We start from the raw sequence: 17,919 nt of genomic DNA, 5'->3' as shown, positions 1-17,919 counted from the left end.
CTGAGACCACCACAGTAATCAGTGAGACCAGAATGAGACCACCACAGTAATCAGTGAGACCAGAATGAGACCACCACAGTAATTAGTGTGACCAGGATGAGACCACCACTGTAATTGGTAAGACCAGAATGAGATCACCAAAACAATGAGTGAGACCAGGCTGAGACCACCACAGTAATTAGCGAGACCAGGATGAGATCACCACTGTAATAAGTGAGACCAGGATGAGACCTTCACGGTAATCAGTGAGACATTAACATCTAAATGTAGTGGGAAACCGAGGATCCCGAACCACGGTCTGTGAGAGCTGGAGTCAACAAGCGGAGTAGGCAATGGACGAACAACCCACTATAGCCGTTATAATAATCTGTTATTACAGAAACAAAATTATTTTATCAATTGTTTTTGTCCCCACCACTTTCAGAACAAAGTTATGCCACTGATATGAAGTATCAAGCAGATTTCTTTGTAGTTCAGAAAGGTTGGTGTTTTAACATCAGTAACTGTATGTACTATGAACAGCACAATATAGACAAAATGGCAGTTAAATGTCACCCACAGCTGCTACACAGGTCTTTCCACAGTTCTTAATTAAAAACCCATCAGAAACTCATTAATGAGCTACACCATCATATCTCTTTTATGATGAGTCACTGTCACAAAGACCTTTGTTGTGTGCTTGCAATATTTAAGGGTAAAACTGCCTAAAATAAAAAAACCTGTATATTAATACAAACAGATGATAGTTGACACAGTATTGTCTTCTCAATATAGTACAGTTCTCTGGGGGAAGTATTAAAATGCTGCAAAACATGCCAAAAATGGGTCAAGGAACTCATTTTTATTTCTGCAAGAGGTACCATTTTTCAGGAAGCTGTGCATCATGTGTTTGATAAAGCTGACCTCGATTATTTTTGTCTGTGTGTTTCTCACTTCCATAGAAAATAAATATTTTATAATAGGGAAGGAACATTGCATGGCCTGTTTTCTTCTAAGCTATTATATTACTGATTTAATCATATTCCTAAAGTTTTCGTGTACAGATATTTCTGAAAAATGATAAGGTATTAAAATGGCAATTTTGAAACTTTTGTATCACTGTTTGGATAAAAGAGAGAGGAGAAATATAATAACATACAATCCTCTAAGCCACAAGACAAGATCCTCTATGCATTTGAGCTTGATGGCAGATTCGTTTTGCAATAAAAAAACTCTACACTGTGATGGAATATTTATAATATTTCTCATACTCCAACAGGCAAAGAGGCACTTGTAAGGCACTTCCTGAAAGAAGAAAGCATTTTCCTCAAGGGCATATATTGCATGTGAAATCTTATATAACAAAGACCCTACGGTTCTGTTCACTGTACAGAGACACACATGAATTTGCCATCTACCAGTGCAAAGAGAAAAGTTTGCATAAGAATATGTGAACTTTGTCAATTCATAACATTGAATTGTTCAAATGTACTCACCTTTGCAGACTTTGCTTAAACTGACAAAAAAGCATATAAATTGAATAGTATGGCACATTATAGCTATGAGCAATATACCATGTTAAATCAAATCTATAGCTAAATACTTCGACTCTACAATTTAGTCACTTCGGTATGCAGATTAAAAGGTAAATCGTTATTTTGAACCTCCTGACAATACGTCTTTAAGGACTGATAGTGAATAGCATCTGCAATAACTGACTTTCATATATTTACTCTAACAAGGCTTGCCTCGTTCTTTCTTTACAGTGGTCCTGTACGTATGTGTCTACCGCAAACAGAAAGTGTGTCAAACATGTAAACAAATCCGTTTGTGTGTTTATCATCTTGTGTGCTTTATGCACTGACACTGACACAGACACAACTCTTTGACATTGTCATATGAAAACAGTAATATGCAGAAACCGGTCACATTTCGGGGAATCATCAGCTACACACACACACCATAACAACAACCCTGAGAATGAGAATTACTTACAAAATGTGTCGTATTTAAATGTATCGTAAACCTACAGTAGCAAAACATGACCTAAAATGACAAATATTTCACAACTAAATGTAATCTGTAAAAATATGTTTTTATCTTAATAATCATCTCTACTCAGAGTATAGCAATAATAAATAGACTACAGAGCAGAAAATGTTCTCTTTAAAGCTACTGTATTTTAACACTATGCAGTATTTATGCAATCTGTCAAGCTCCAAAAGCAACACGTATTTCACTGTGACAGAAACTGATAAGAAAACTTACAACATATACAGTACACCAATAAAGATTTGATCTAAAGTTACTCAAATACAAGCCTTTATAATCACAATAAAGTTTCAGAAAATTGTTGTAAGTGCTAAGAGCAGGACTTAAATGGTCATAGCAAAAAGATGATGCAACCGAGAATGTCAATTTTCACAAGTATACTGCAAACACGGCTGTTATGATAAGAATTACATTCTGGTGAAATTGCCGTCGGTGGCCTTTATTTGCTTGTTTAAATCTTCGTGAATACATTGACTGTTTGAAAGCAGTAGTGATATGAAAACCTTCATCTACCAATGAGGTACAGACACCCCCCCAAATAACTATATCAATAGATTGATAAATAAATAAATAGTCCAACTTTTAAATCAAACATCTTACACTATTCCAAGCTCTGGCTTTGAGATATGACCATTTAAATCCAGAGAAGTACAGTATACTAATATTTACATTAACTTAATTAAAGGAATCAACAGCAAACTATACACAAGTTCTCTTGTTCTCTTTAACTGACACATACTACACACAAAGAGACAACATTGTAAAAACTGTTGAAATGATGTTGTCTCTTAAACATTGGCACTTAAATACTATTCATTTTTGCTACATGTTACTCATCTTAGGTTTGTGTTTTCTACACTAACTTGAATGAACAAGTTAATAGTTGTTCCATTGAAGGAATGCTTTGTGAATATAATCAGATTTACTCATTCATGAATTGCTACAATGGGAGGAATATATGATGATTTGATCTGAAATCACAAACAATACGCAGCACAAGTCATGTTAGTTTGCTGTCAAACACGATTCAATCCTCTACTGATCAACTTCTGTTTAGGGTCCAAAATAAAATGTATTGCCACACCTCCCAATAGCAGCTAATCTGAGAAAACATACTGATTTTAAAGATGGGATAACATGCTATTTCTTGCATTCTGACGGCTTTACGCTGTTAAACGTGCTGGCTTCTCATGCACGAACATGGTCAAATTGTTCAAAATTGGCTGCGATGTGGGCCTGCAGTTTCAGCTTGTTACTCTTACGACAGGGAGAGAAGTTGAGGTGTGTTTATATAATTTCAGTGATGGATGTTATATAAACGGCGGAAATAATCGTACAGCGGTATCTCTCTTTTATACATTTGATCAAACGAAATACTTTTCAAAGATACAACGTATGCAATACTCCTATATAGGGACTCAAGATTAAAATGAGATTGGCAGAAACTGTGTGTGTTACCCCATCTTTAAATGATTGGTTATGTGGCCTTTTAAACAGTTTTCCACATTATTTATCAAATATATAAAATATTTTTTCTTATGACAACTATATTTGGAAATTTCAAACAATAGGGCATATTGCTTAATAAGAGGAGTAGTCATCATATGAACTCTTTAAATACCGTTTTGGTTAGTATAGAAAATGTTCAAAAATAAAATCAACTGAAATACAAGCTACAATTCAATCCATGTAATGACTAAATACATTTTATATGCATCTGGCTTTTGGCAAGTTAGTATTTTGGACCCTGACACATTACACATACATTTACCTTCAGACTATCTTTTTAAATGTTCTTATCAACATAGCCTCAAATACTAGCAATTACAAAGCAAAGAAAACTTGTGTCTCCTGTAATGACGGCCTTCGTTCAGTTTGTTCAAAGGGTTGAAGAGCTTTGCTTAAAATCACTGAGAATGATGGACGCGTAGGTCATGCTTGGAGGCGTGCATAAGATGGACTCGGACACGGGGGAGTTGGGAACGGGGCTGCCCGAGCCAAAAGAATCTCTGAATGGGGAAGGCGGCATGAGTGCCACGGAGTCCTCCATCGCCATTTTAATCTGCATGAGCTCTTCGTCATCATGAAGTTGTGCATTGTCATACATGTAGCCATGAAGGAGTCCAAACTGCTCATTGTCAACCTCCTCCAGAGGGGAGGCGGGGTCATCCGGGTAAGAACCCAGGTAGACGGGCATGACCGGCTGCCCGGTTGTCAACCCAAACCCGTGACCTGGCTCAGGCAATCTTATAATCGCATCCAGATCAGACATGTTGAAATTAAATTTGGCCATTCCTTCTGGAATAATACGTTGGGGAAGAACACTGTTTTGTGGCAGATGTTGTTCGGGGGTGTAAAATTTGAGATCCGAGCCCGTTTTCTTCATTGGCGACTGTCTGAGAGCGATCAGAGGGGGGCTGTCGGAGGAGTTGTACCTGACGGGCTCTCCTTCATCTTCTTCAGCGACGTTATAAAGTGTTTTGGTGCTCAGGTCAGAAAACTCCATGCCTGGGTTATTGTAGGTGTTTGTTAGCGGTTTGATGACAGCCATCTGGTTAGAGCCGGATTCCTGTCTCTTCACATGTACTGACAGTCTGTGCCACATGTGTTCTCCTTTGGGAGGATGTCTTGAACCTGGTTCAGACCATGACACAGACTTGCCATTAGGACTATGAACGAAATAAAGACGACTGTTATTTCACAGGAACCGAGAAAGGTCAACACAAGAACAACATTTCTGGTTCATGTAAAAATGTGAACAACAAAACATGCAATACATGTAAAAAGTTGTTTTGTTCAGATATTTAGTGTGTCCCGAAATAAACTGTTTCAAAATTCTAAACGTAGCGCTTTTTTATAAAATGGGAAATAAACACCTTCATGAATGAATAAATACAGTATTCTTTAAAGCAAACAACATGCTTTTTAAACATATTTTAACTGATGGATAAAACGGACTATCAGGTTTTGAACAAACGTAGCCCACAAAATCTTGAGTGCTTGTGTCATTAAAGAAAAAGGTGGACACACCAAATACCAAGAATAAGTTCTGAAATGTATATTTTTACTTCTTACACTGAAAATATTGTGTGTAATATGAACATATTTTATAACATTAAAAACACTTCGAATTGTTTAAGCTGTGCTCTCTGTCTTTGAAATATTTATTATATTTGCATATTTAACTAATTGAAGTTACAAACTAAATTTATCAATTGATAATGTTTATGGAATGAACTCAAAAATAAAGATTACCCAAAAATACAAGTCACATTTGTGTTGTTTCATATTTCTGATGTAGTCTATTTATTATTCTCAAATGTGTAAAAGAATAGTAAAAAACCCTAAACTTTCGACTGCTATTGTACTGTAAATCTAAAGCTATGATTCAAGAGTACACTTGTTTTAAAACGTGTACTTGAAAAAAAAGTGTTCAATTCATGTTTAAGCAGCCTTACAGAACTTAATGTACTGTAATAAATGTCTCATAAAGAGTCTCAGTCTTTCTCAGCCCTGTTGCATAGACACCCATGGGTGTCAAGGTTTTAATTTCAGTCACTAAAGATGCAAATTAAAGATGTCTGTGTTAGATGTTAATTATAGGATGGTGTGATCCAGAGGTCTGGAGAGACTGGATGACAGGACTGGACCCATGGGTTCTAATGCAACGGGGTGGAGAGAGGCTACGCTCATACTGTAAATGTACTTACTTGCCATTTCCAGAAACATTTTTCTTGCGTCTAAACATGTTTAACAGACTGTTGCTCCTGCATGCGATTTTCCCATCACCCACATGCATGCGCACCACGTCCGAAGTGGTGAACGCGCTGCGTACGTTTCTCTCGGGCTTAGCGAGGATGATGTACATTTTCGGCGTGAACATGCAGCCGAGAGCCACGGTCACGCTGAGACTGACGGAGAAGGAGGTGGTGATGATCTTGTAGTTGGAGCCGAAGTAAATGGGCACGAAGGCTAGCCAAATAATGCAGGTGGTGTACATGGTGAAGGCGATATATTTGGCCTCGTTGAAGTTAGCCGGGACGTTGCGAGTTTTGAAGGCATAGTACGTGCAGCTGAGGATGAGAAGGCCGTTGTAGCCCAGCGGCGCCACCATTCCCATATTACTGGTGTTGCAAATCAAGAAAACCTCTCGAATACTCGGGTAGGACTTGATGGGCTCCGGAGGCTCCAAGATGATCAACGTGACCTCCAAAGTCAGCTGCACGCTTATGAGGATGGAGGCGATCACCACCTGAGCCCAGGCACTCATGAACCGAGGCTTGCGTGTGCAGATTTTCTTTTTACTGCCCGCCAGAATGCGAGCGATGCGATTTGTCTTGGTCACGAGAGCGGAGTAGCACATGGAGGCCGACAGTCCCACCAGCAGACGCTGTAGGTAGCACGAAGCTGTCGTGGGGCGGGCGATGAGGGTGAAGGGGCAGATGTAACCCAGGAAGATTCCGGCTAAGATGATGAAGCAGAGCTCACGGCTGGAGGACTTGACGACTGGTGTGTCACGGTACAGGATGAAGATGAATGTGACGAAACTGGTCACCAGGATGCCCAGACAGGAGAAGACGACGGCCACAATGGATTCCGGATGGCTCCACTCCAGGTGATGCAGGGGAAGCGGCTCACAGCCTGTTTAGAGGAGACAGGAAGACATGTCTTTGAAAACAATGCTTTTTTCTACTGTTGCTAAATCAAAAATCACACATGGTCTAATAGTTGGTCTTTTGATTTGGCTGTGTAAGTCATCACAAAATCTGTGCTACTGACATGAGACACCGGCTTGAAAAGATTCCAACAGAAACAAACTGAAGGAGAATATCAGAGACTTCAGAGTTGCAACCTGTCTAGCAACTAGCAAGAAAATCTTAGCAAACAGACAGAACATTGAAAAATTCGTAAGAACATCCTAGAAACCTCCCAGAACACCAAAACAACCGCCCAGAACATCATAGCAACCAGCAAGAACATCCTATCATGAACATCCTAGCAACCTGCAAGACCATCCTATCTTGAACATCCTAGCAACCTGCAGGACCATCCTATCACGAACATCCTAGCAACCGGCAAGAACGTCCTATCATGAACATCCTAGCAACCGGCATGAAATTCCTATCATGAACATCCTAGCAACCGGCAAGAACGTCTTATCGTGAACATCCAAGCAACCAGCAAGAACAGCCGAGCGACAAGCTAGAACACTCTAGCAAGAACACCTTAGCAACCAGTCAGTGCACAATAACACTCAACAAAAACTTCCTAGCAACCAGCCAGAAAACAATAAAAGCAGAAAAAAACCTCTTAGCACCAGCCAGAAAACCATAACAACAGCCCAGAGTAACCTAGAAACCAGTAAGAACATCCTATGAAAAACATCCTAGCAACCAGCAAGAACAGCCTAGCGTCAAGCCAGAACACCACAAGAACACCGTTGAAACCATCCAGAACACTCTAGCATCCAGTCAGAACACCATAGCAACCAGCCAGAACATCCACACAGCAAGTTATATGGAAGCAATTCACACACAATACATCTTTTGTTTTACTCTTTCTTTTTTAATTTTGTTTTTTTATTTCAAGATGTGAGTAACAGGTGTATTGTTAAATATGAATTCTTCATGTGCTTTAGGACCGGCCATCTGAATCTGACCAGCACTCTCATGCACCAAGTGCTAAAGTAGGTTTCCAGCTCAACTAAAAATAAACTAGCTCTTCACTACGGGAGCGCTGCAGCACGGGACAGCGAATGAAAACCGCCTCATTCCAGCATCTGTAATTTCTTAATACAAAAGTTTAACTAATCTAAGAAACATTCCCTGGTCCCTTTCGTTAGCATCCTTGAGCTTTAGTAAAGTTTTCCTGTGTAGGCTGTTAAAGCACAGCGCTAGCAACGTCTAGGTCATGGGTTTAAATCCCAGTACTTGCTAATGTAAAGCCTGATTTCAGTGTGTTTCACTTTGGATAAAAGCATCTGCTGAATGCATAAATGTAAATATATGCACAAGAGCAGACATGTAGAGCGGGACGTTATGAAAAATGCATCAGTGCATCTCGCTGTGAGTCGTTGCATTGACATTGACCATCATAGTGTTTGAAAATAGGCCAGAGAAGAAAGAAGTGAAGTAGGGATGTCGCAGGCCATGAGCTGTACGGCAAAAAAACGGTAAGAATGATAAATGGCCTTCAAGTGTCATGGGAAGCCTTTAGAAAACAGGACAGCGAAGGTCGAAAGCCAAATCAGTTTTAACACCAGACTTAAGGGAAAGGGCTTTTACATGAATGTTTTGATAATAAATGAAAATGGCAGACCTTCACACATTTAGTTAGAAAACATCTTGTAATAAGACCAAGCCCAAACCTTTGGGAATTCGTAACTGTTTAACAACATTTTCATATTAAAAATGAATGGTTATTAGACAAAATGTGGCATTATAACTATTTTAACTAACTAAGATTTTAAAATGTTTCAAATTGTGTTCAGATTGGCCAAAATAACAAAATTAGAGATATTATATACAATTATTTTCTAGACATTATAATTACAAAAGTGATATTTTATAGATCCATCTATGTGTATCACAAAACATTAGATCCCAAGGTAAAGATTCAGAGTTGGTTCCATCACATTTATGCATATTGTATTTATCCTGAGACTAATTTAACGATGAAATGAACTCGATTGAGAATTAGATGTAGCACCTTGTAGCTCTTCATCCGGCCACCATCCCAGTTCACAGGCTTTACAGGTGAACTCATCCAGAACGTATTCGTTGTCCTTACAGGCCGTACAGATCCAACAACAGCTCACCTCACCTTTCCTGATCACCTGTGAGAGCAAACGCTGTCTGAAGTAATGATTTGTGACTCGTAACAATTTGCACAACAAACTTTTATTGGCTTTTATGTGAAGTTTTTTTGCATGAGGATTGGTGGTATCTTACTTTGATCTCTCCTTTGGAGCAGGGCTCACTGCAGACGGAGCGAACCATCTCACTGCGGTTCATCCGAATCATGTAGTCATCAATACTCAGAATGCCTTCATGCCACGAGCCCACTTGTATATAATCATAAACTCCAGGATCAACCTGCTGCAGGTTCATAATGTCATACCTGTATGAAAGAGAGTGCTGCCATTCATTTACAACTCAAGATTCATTCAAATTCTTACAAAACTACAAATTCATCTTCAGTTGGGTTGGATAGTTCAAGGGGAAGTTCACCCACAAGTGAACTTTGTGTGATTTTTACTTTAGATTGTTCGATGTGTAGTAATTTTAGGTATTTGAAAGAATGGGAATAATGACAAAAGTGAGATTAGATTGTTCGATGCGTTTTCTTAAAGGGGAAGTGATTTTCTGCAGATGCCGGAAGTTCTCTAAACATGTTTAACGCAATGTGGGTGAGTAAAAATCGATTCCCCTTTAAGAAAACGCATCGAACAATCTAATCTCACTTTTGTCATTATTCCCATTCTTTCAAATTCCTAAAATTACGGTAATTAAACAATCTGAAGATTTGTGATTTCTGAATGCACATGTTCAGTAAAGTTTGACATGAGCATCTTTCATCTCGCCTCTGACTCTTTAAATGAAACCTTCTGATTTCTCTTGCTCATTTAAAATCACTTCTATTCTGTCTACATGCAACATTAAACTTGATTTCACAAGATCAAGAAACCTCTTTCAAAGCACTTGTAAAATGATTTTACATCTTTAGATTTAAAACTTTAACTTGTTAAATAGTTGATAGCACTTAAAAAGGAAAGGCATCAAATCATTTTATTTACTGTGAGTGTTAGACTTTTCCCATCTTAATATCACGGTTGATACACTGGACAACATCTCTGCTGTGGTTAAAAAAATAATTAAAAGCTATTTTTGTGGTTTTCATTTAGTGCTTTATGCAGCTTTATGTAGGGCAGTAAGCAAGTCTGACCTGCCCGGCGAGTCCCCGTTTTCATCAAACCACACGTCTTCTCCAGATACACCATTGAAGGAGGTCTTGAGCAGAAAGTCCAGCAGTCTGCTGCCGTCGATGGGGTCCATCGCCTCGCACAGCCCGACGTGACCCGGGCACAGGTGCTGGTGCATGTCATGAAGGCCGTGAGCCATGGCATAGATGGCATTAATGACAAAACCCATCTTACTGTCTTGGACATAGTTGTCTTCCAGGCTTTCATAACCTGTGAGGATGGTCAAAGCAAACATTGATTATCTAAAGCACTTTAGATATTTTACTTTTAAAGATATTTAAAATCCATGTGAAAGAGTGTGTAACCTATTTTACATCCGCAATACGACAACAAAAACGTATCTCTCATTATATTATTAAATTATTGCAAAAAACTGTAGCATTGACTGCATTTTTCTTTAACATTGTTTCACAGTGTCATTCTTTATTTTTCTCTAACAACATTTATCTTTCACATTTATTGCCTGCCTGCACGGCCTAGATAACATCAGCCAAAAAGCGGTTTCAAAAGAAGCAAATCATTACATTTCAGAGACATTTTTTCTTCAGAATAATGCGTAATGATGAATCATGCACAATAAGACCAAGAGTTTTTATAAAGAAAGAGGTCAAACAGCTGTAAAAATCCACTGGTTAATCCGTAATACTTCAGCCATGATATTTGCATTTTGTAGGCATTTTTCAGCGCTTGAAAGAGACCTATAGGGTGTCCAAAGACACGTTTATATTTCTTAATAGCTCTCGTTTTGATCAGAAAGCAATAAAACAGAAGACGAAAGGTGTGCACACTGTCACAGCAAAGCAAATGTAACTCAACTCTGCATTTAATAAGTTATGGACACGATGGTGACATTATTATTAATTGAACAAGAATATTCATTATTCATCCGTGTTCTCATTCTTCTGGTCTCCCTTATGTGTCAGAGTAAACGTGACAACTGCGCACCAAAAAGATCACCAAACACCAGTAAATTCTAAGAAACAAGACCGTCAGAGGACACCCTACTGGCCCAATATCTGCCGATCTGTACCATGCCAGCAAGAAGCAGAAAACTGCTGATAAATACAAGATGATTTCAGAGATAAAGAACACATATTCTCATAAGGCTCTCGAATTAAAGTTCATTGCGGCAAGCGGTGGGCACAGGATAAAACCAAGCCATGCTTTGTTCGAAATCTTGGTTCAGCCATACGTTTTCATTGCCACAAAGCATAAATTTTAACTTATGAGGAAAACTAAGTGAAATAAAACGTACATTTGTTAATGATCTTTTATTACTTGTGGCAGCCCTTAGATGCATACAGAGATTAGAAAAGATTTGTACGCATTTCTAATCCCCCGGGGGTCGGTTAGATTTGTTTTTCTCGAACGTGACATATCTTTTAATACGTTAGAATATCAACGATTTGTTTAAATGCATATATTAGGATAGAAAGCCTCAGTACATGATATGATATTACATGTCACTCCCTTTTGCTGATCTATTTTCAGTTTCTATTAAAATGACATCAATACAACCATATATTTTCTGACAGTGTCTCACAGGCTGATGTCAGTGGAGAAGAATCTATAGAAATAACAGAATTATGATCCTTTACTGTCTTTTCGGAAAGCCCCGATTTATAGATTTAAGCACAAGCAAACCGTTCCTCATTGGAACATGCAGCAAAGCCAACTGATAAGACATTTGATTCAAGTTATTGGGATCTAATCTTCAAACCATAGCGTCCGTTTATTAAAAATGTATAAAACATCCCAATAGCTTCATATATTAGAGGTCAAGTGATATAGAGTGCTGCTCACTGCAATATAGTAAAGAATGATCTAAAAACCTTTAGTGGTCAATTTAAAGCTTTGAATTTATATCCCGTAGCTTTATAATATCAGTCGACCTCTGTCTATATTGTCACTAACTGAAGTGCCTCCAAGTTCAAGGTCTTTAGCAAAAAAATCACTTACCATGTTGAAGTTCTAGACAAAGAAATAATAGCAGAACAGCAGACCATAACTACCAACTATAACTCAACTTGGTTAACTCTGCTTTAACATTGTAAAGAGTTACTAAATAGCAAACATCAGTAATTATATGAACAATAAATCAAGAAAACACAAAGTAGATATGATAATGAACCCAGCAAAGCGATGCTGTAAAATGTGAACAACACGAAAGCTTCACAGAATTAAGAAAATCAGAAAAGGCAAGTGGCATGCTTTAGTTACAAAGTCACGTTAATATAAGATAAGTCTAGTTCTATAACGTTACTGTGAAAATAAACAGTGCAATATTTGTGCTGAAAATGCAGAAAATAAAAGTTGTTGTCAATTTGAAAACATGCTCATCGGGTGTTGTTATAATATAGCGATGTACGTGAAGAATTAACCCAGCAGAAGAGAAATGTGCCATAAAAAAGATTCAGTTTACCTAGATCGACATCTAGACAGCAGACAGAATGTGTCCAAAAGAGCAAAAGACAGAAATATGCCTTTAAATTGTTATAAAATCTTATAAAAATGTCTGTGTTGTACTAGTTTATTGAGCAACAAAAGAAAACAGCATGCTGAACGCAGACTCTTTCCTTTTCCATGAAAAGTGATATTGAGGGTAAAGATAAAACCAACCGATTGAAAGAATGTTTTATTTGAAACATATGAAATAAAAACAAAACCTCAATCTCTTACTATACTATATAAAAAAATATGGAAAATGTGCTGGTCATTTTCTGCCAGTAGGCGACTTTTTCATTTATTTACGGACATTTCCATAAATGTTAAAACTTCACAAAATAAAAACAGGTAATCAACTGTAAAAACGTATTTTTTCATATTGATACAGTATAGTTCCTTAATTTTAGGTATTTTTTAAAGTGTAAATCGGCACTTTTATTATTTAACACTTTAGGATGATGTTGGGTTCTTTCAACCGTGGGTGGGTCAAATGTGGACATTTTGTTAGGTTTGTCAATATTTTACCCAACCATGGGTTAAACAACTCAACAATACATATATACGTATGTATATATATATATATATATATGAAGTATATATTGAGTTTTAAAACATATAATTGTGATCTGACATGCTTTGAATCTACTTTCAATACCTGAGCAGTTCTTCTTATAGTTTGTGTTTTCTTGCGGGTGTCCCGGGAGTCGACACTGAAAGCGATACTGCCAGAATTCAGCAAACCACGGGTTCCTGGTGTTGGTGTTGAGGCGTAACTTCAGGAAGTAGTCATTGAATGACGTGACCTCTTCTGTCTGGAGCTTAACAGTGATGCCCCCCACAGCCTCCTTTTCATAACCCTCCACGACCTCATCTCTGTCTGCCCATCCGTCACTAAAGGAAACAGGTCACAGAGAGTCTAATGAAACACCCAGTTACCAGCAGCTTCAATCTCACTGCGACGCCTAAATAACACAAAAAACAAGCGCTCTCCACGCATTAACCTACTTTAACACATACAACTTTACACAAATTGATGTATTCAAGATAACAAATCAGTACTTGTGTTTCTTAGGACTCAAATCCATGACCTTGGCATTGCGAGTGCCATAATATGTATAATACAAGAGACAGAACACAATACATACAGTATATGGTGTGTAGATTATACAGCAGACAGTGGCTTGTATGAAGCTGTTTTAGCAGCAGCTCATCTCAATGTGACTTGATTGTGTTTTGCTTGAGCTCAGGGTGTCTCTCTATCTGTGGTTATGACAGCCTCAGCACCATCTGCCTCTTAGCATCATTTCGGCAACATGCCAAAGATGATTCTTCATATTTCATGTGTAAACACGCAGAGGACACACACCGTTGTATTTAAGATTGAACTAACAATTTAAAGACATATCATTGCATCATTTTTAGATTTGGGATTTTTGTCAATCTTACCTAAACATGACCCAAATAAATGAATATTTGTTGAACATATGAGTAACAATGAATGCTATGAGCCCAACCATAAATCACACTGGGGATTTCACTGCTGTCAGTTTGCTAACTCACATCCATATTATGAGCTATTTCACATTAAAGATTGGGATCAGAAAATCAGAAAACCGAACGAAACAAATCACATTTCCATTTATACACACAAACAGGTTTGTTTTAGGGCTGTCAAATGATAACTCACAACCAATCGATTGCAAAATAAAAGTTTGTGTTTACATAATATAATGTACGTGTGTACTGTGTGTACTCGTTATAAATACACACAAATGCATGAATCACTATAAGAAAGATATTTATATATAATAAACGTACATTTAAATGTATTCATTTAGCAGACGCTTTTATGTTACATATAAGGTAAACAATAGAAGTAATAATTATAAACCCAAATTATATCATCCAAAAATAATAGAAAATCTAAATTATATATTAATATACAAACGTACATACTGTACATGTAATGAATGATATATTTATATATTGGTCATTATTATACAGAGTACACACACATACTGTATATAATGTGAACAAAAACCTTTATTTTGCATGCGATTAGTTACGAATAATCGTTTGACAGCCCAAACGTTTTTATACATTGTGGGGTCTTTTCACATAGACATTATGAATATAGAGAACAAACTCTATATCCCCCCAACCCTACTTCTAACTTTACCATCACACAGATCTGTTTGTCTTTTTACATTTCAAATAAGCATCTTCTAGTTGGTCTGATAATATTTTTTTCATTGTGGGGACAAGCCAGCAGTAGGCGGTTTAGACTCTTGTCGTCCTTGATAGGGTCACCATACGCACACACAGTCCTCTTCTAAACATGTCCTGAATCTGTATTCAGTAAGTTTCTCAGATGTACAGTTTTGAATTTAACCTCCTTTACCACAGTCTCCTTGACCCAGAATAGAGCAGCTTTGGCCAAATGATGCTCTTGTTTTCAGGCCACAGGAGCGGTGCTGGCGTCAGGACAAAGATACAGTTTATTAACAAAAACTTCATCCAACAAAGCAGGACAAACAAAATCCAGACGTTGTGATTTTAATAAATCATTAAAACAGCGGCGGCATCAGTAATCTGACATCAAAATCATTATCTGATGAAACTAGCACGGATTATGGTTTAATACATCTGAAGTATGATTCTACAGCAGTCAGTGAGGATTCTATCACTTGCATTTTTATTTTGCATGCCTCACTCCTCTCACCCCAATTCTTTTTTACTTTTTCACAATAACATTTATGAATTTGCAGACAACAATCACTAAAGTGCAGTCACCTGCCAATGAGGAGGAATTCTCTAGCGACGCCGAGACGTTTCATGGCCATGAGGAGACCGCGGACCGTCATTCCTTCACAGAAACAGACCACCACACGAGCTTTGGGCAGACGTTCTCTGAGTTTCCTCAGCAGACGGTCGAAATGTTTCTCTCCGGCGTTGCTGTAGATCTTGTCGGAGTGAGAGATGCACAGACCCTCCTGAGACGCCAGCTCTTTGAACGCCTCCATTCCACTCTCTCCGTAGTTCCCTGAAGAACATAAACAAACACAAAAACATCAAAATGTGTCTCATTACCGTCTAAATACTGTCTTAAAAGAGCTGAGATCCCGAGTCAAACACTATATGAGACTGAAACAGAACTGTTAAAACGCTCTCCGTACAATCATTTTTCAATCCGAACTTTTGAGCCATGCTTCGCTTCTATTAGCTTTGAGGTCACGAGGTTTAAGGATAGTATACTTTAAAGGGCGACAAAAATAACTTTCAAATGAAGAACGCATTAAAAATGCACAGTCTTTCTCTTCCGGCAGAACGGACCAACCAGATTTACAGGAGCACCTTGCTATCAGGGAAGTCTACAATGTTTATCCTCTGTGCCCTCCTCCTAACTATCTGTCCATTAATACAAAAAAAAACATACCATTGTCCATGGCTATGATGCAAACTAAAGGTTATGGCCTTATATAAAAATGGAAAAGCTCTTTGATTTTACACAATTTCCAGCAGTATAATGTAGGTCAAGATCAGAGCATCAACAAAATAAAATGAATGAAAGAATAAATGACAGTGAAGATGAGAACACACATTGACATTTATTTAGTTTGAATTATCTAAGTGCTCAGCTTGTTGACCCCGATTATGCTTTAAATGGCATTAAGCAGATTAAAGTGTTTCTTTTTAATCACAGACTGGGTCGTATATGCAATAATGTGGTGTGGTTAACAATCAGAATAATATCAATCTCTTGATAATGGTATGACAATAAAAACTGCTTAATGATCATTTACAGAGTATTGCCTTTTTTGACTAATGAAATTAAAGCAACACTTTAGAACTTTTGCTCACGGGTTCCCCATGTGAAGTGCAATTGTCTGTTTCCAGTGTTGCTAATAATGTCGCTGTATAATTTTCACCGCGGGCAGCTCAATAAACGTGAATTTATTTGCTAAGCTGATGGAACCGGTGAACTCAGAAACGTTGTTTGAAAACCATGTGGCACTCTTCAGCAGGAAGGGGATGGACGGGGCTGTGTGTACCGACCCGAACACACAACTTACAGTGTGGGTGTAGTCGCCATGAGGCTGCTCAGGTAGCAGCGGGAGTAGAATTCGTCCAGTTAAGAGTTGTTATACCGCTGAAAAATGTTTTAGATACACGAGGTCGAAAAACTACAAAGTGTTGCTTTAAGATAAGATTCCATGAAACATGACCATAAAGAATATTTGTTTCTAAACCAAATTTTTCTATTTGAAATGGCTACAGGGCGTTCGTTTTCCAGATGTGATGTCAAAAGTGACATCAACTTTTCTGAGATAGAAAAGATAGAAAAGTCTACAATCAAAGTTGGCGATTTAATTTACAGCTCAACACCCTTACTGAATTTCAACAATTGTTTTATTCGTTGCTTCTTATAAGGTTTAGAAAAAAGCTAAAGTTGAATCAAAATGACTACATCTCCTGAGCTATAAAAGAGCAACTTTTGAGCATTTTAAGATCTCTTCTGGCATGACATCAGAGACAGTAAAATATAATTAGGTAAACTAGGTTTACCTAAGGTTACCTTACCCTCAGTGTGAACGGCTGACACATACGTCCAGTTGTACCTCTTGACAATGTCCAGGAGAGCTCTGGCTTGAAGTGTGTCAGATGGCACAACCCTGAGGAAATACTTATAAAGAGTTTTGTCACTCAAATCAATGCTTGTAGCGGAATATGCAATCTGGGGGATGTTAAAAAGCTGCAGCAGGTTCTGGACCTGAATGGCCACTGAGCTGGAGCCAGGTCCAATGACCCCAGCAATGGGCTTTTTGGAAGATGGCGGCTGAGCAGAAAGATTTCCTTCAACGCACCACTTCAATCCATCTCTGTCATCACGGATAGAAATGAGAGAATCTCTTATAAACTCAATACTTTGTTCCAAAGCCACTGATGAGTGCCAGCAGGAGTCCCTGATTTCACAACCCAGAGTGATGTTGGGCAGAAGGTTCGGATCAGAATTGATTCTATCCAGCGTGTGAAACATCGCTTCCACCCGTTGGATTCCATACTGCTCCCTGATCTCCCCACACTTTCTCTCCGCCACCCTCTCTGCCGACGGCTGGTGATGGACAGAAAACAAAGCCCCGATGATGACATCGCCATCCATCCTCGCCACTGAGCGGGATACCGCCGCTCTGGGTACCCCTGACCTCTCTTGTGATTTAGCAGCTGAGATGGAATGAGTATAAAACAATAAGACTGAGATGACCAAAAAACAGGTGAATTTCATTCTTAGCATCATGTCTGTGCCGTCAGATGTTTCCACTCATATCCATCGTGCTGTTAAGAGATGCAGATGTTGCCGCATTCCAGTGCAGTCATAGCCATATGAAGAGCTTTTCTGCAAAATCAAGATGACATTGAAATACTTTATACAACACATGTGAACAAACTCTTACAAGCTGTTA

General features: G+C 38.2%; 1 protein-coding gene across 1 annotated transcript; it reads right to left on the bottom strand.

Annotated features, from left to right (window-relative positions):
* Window positions 1-3,910: 3,910 nt before the first annotated feature.
* grm1b (glutamate receptor, metabotropic 1b) lies at window positions 3,911-17,741 on the bottom strand (the record flags this gene model as incomplete). Its single annotated transcript, XM_079459373.1, has 8 exons — window positions 3,911-4,700; window positions 5,742-6,672; window positions 8,740-8,866; window positions 8,982-9,150; window positions 9,976-10,222; window positions 13,113-13,348; window positions 15,251-15,500; window positions 17,039-17,741. The coding sequence occupies 8 exons, from the start codon at window positions 17,739-17,741 to the stop codon at window positions 3,911-3,913; spliced, it is 3,453 nt and encodes a 1,150-aa protein (XP_079315499.1).
* Window positions 17,742-17,919: the final 178 nt, after the last annotated feature.

The sequence above is a fragment of the Barbatula barbatula genome (assembly GCF_947034865.1).
Source record: "Barbatula barbatula genome assembly, chromosome: 6".
Lineage (NCBI taxonomy): Eukaryota > Metazoa > Chordata > Actinopteri > Cypriniformes > Nemacheilidae > Barbatula > Barbatula barbatula.
Note: the sequence above shows the minus strand (reverse complement) of the source record. Positions and strands in the feature narration are given on the sequence as shown.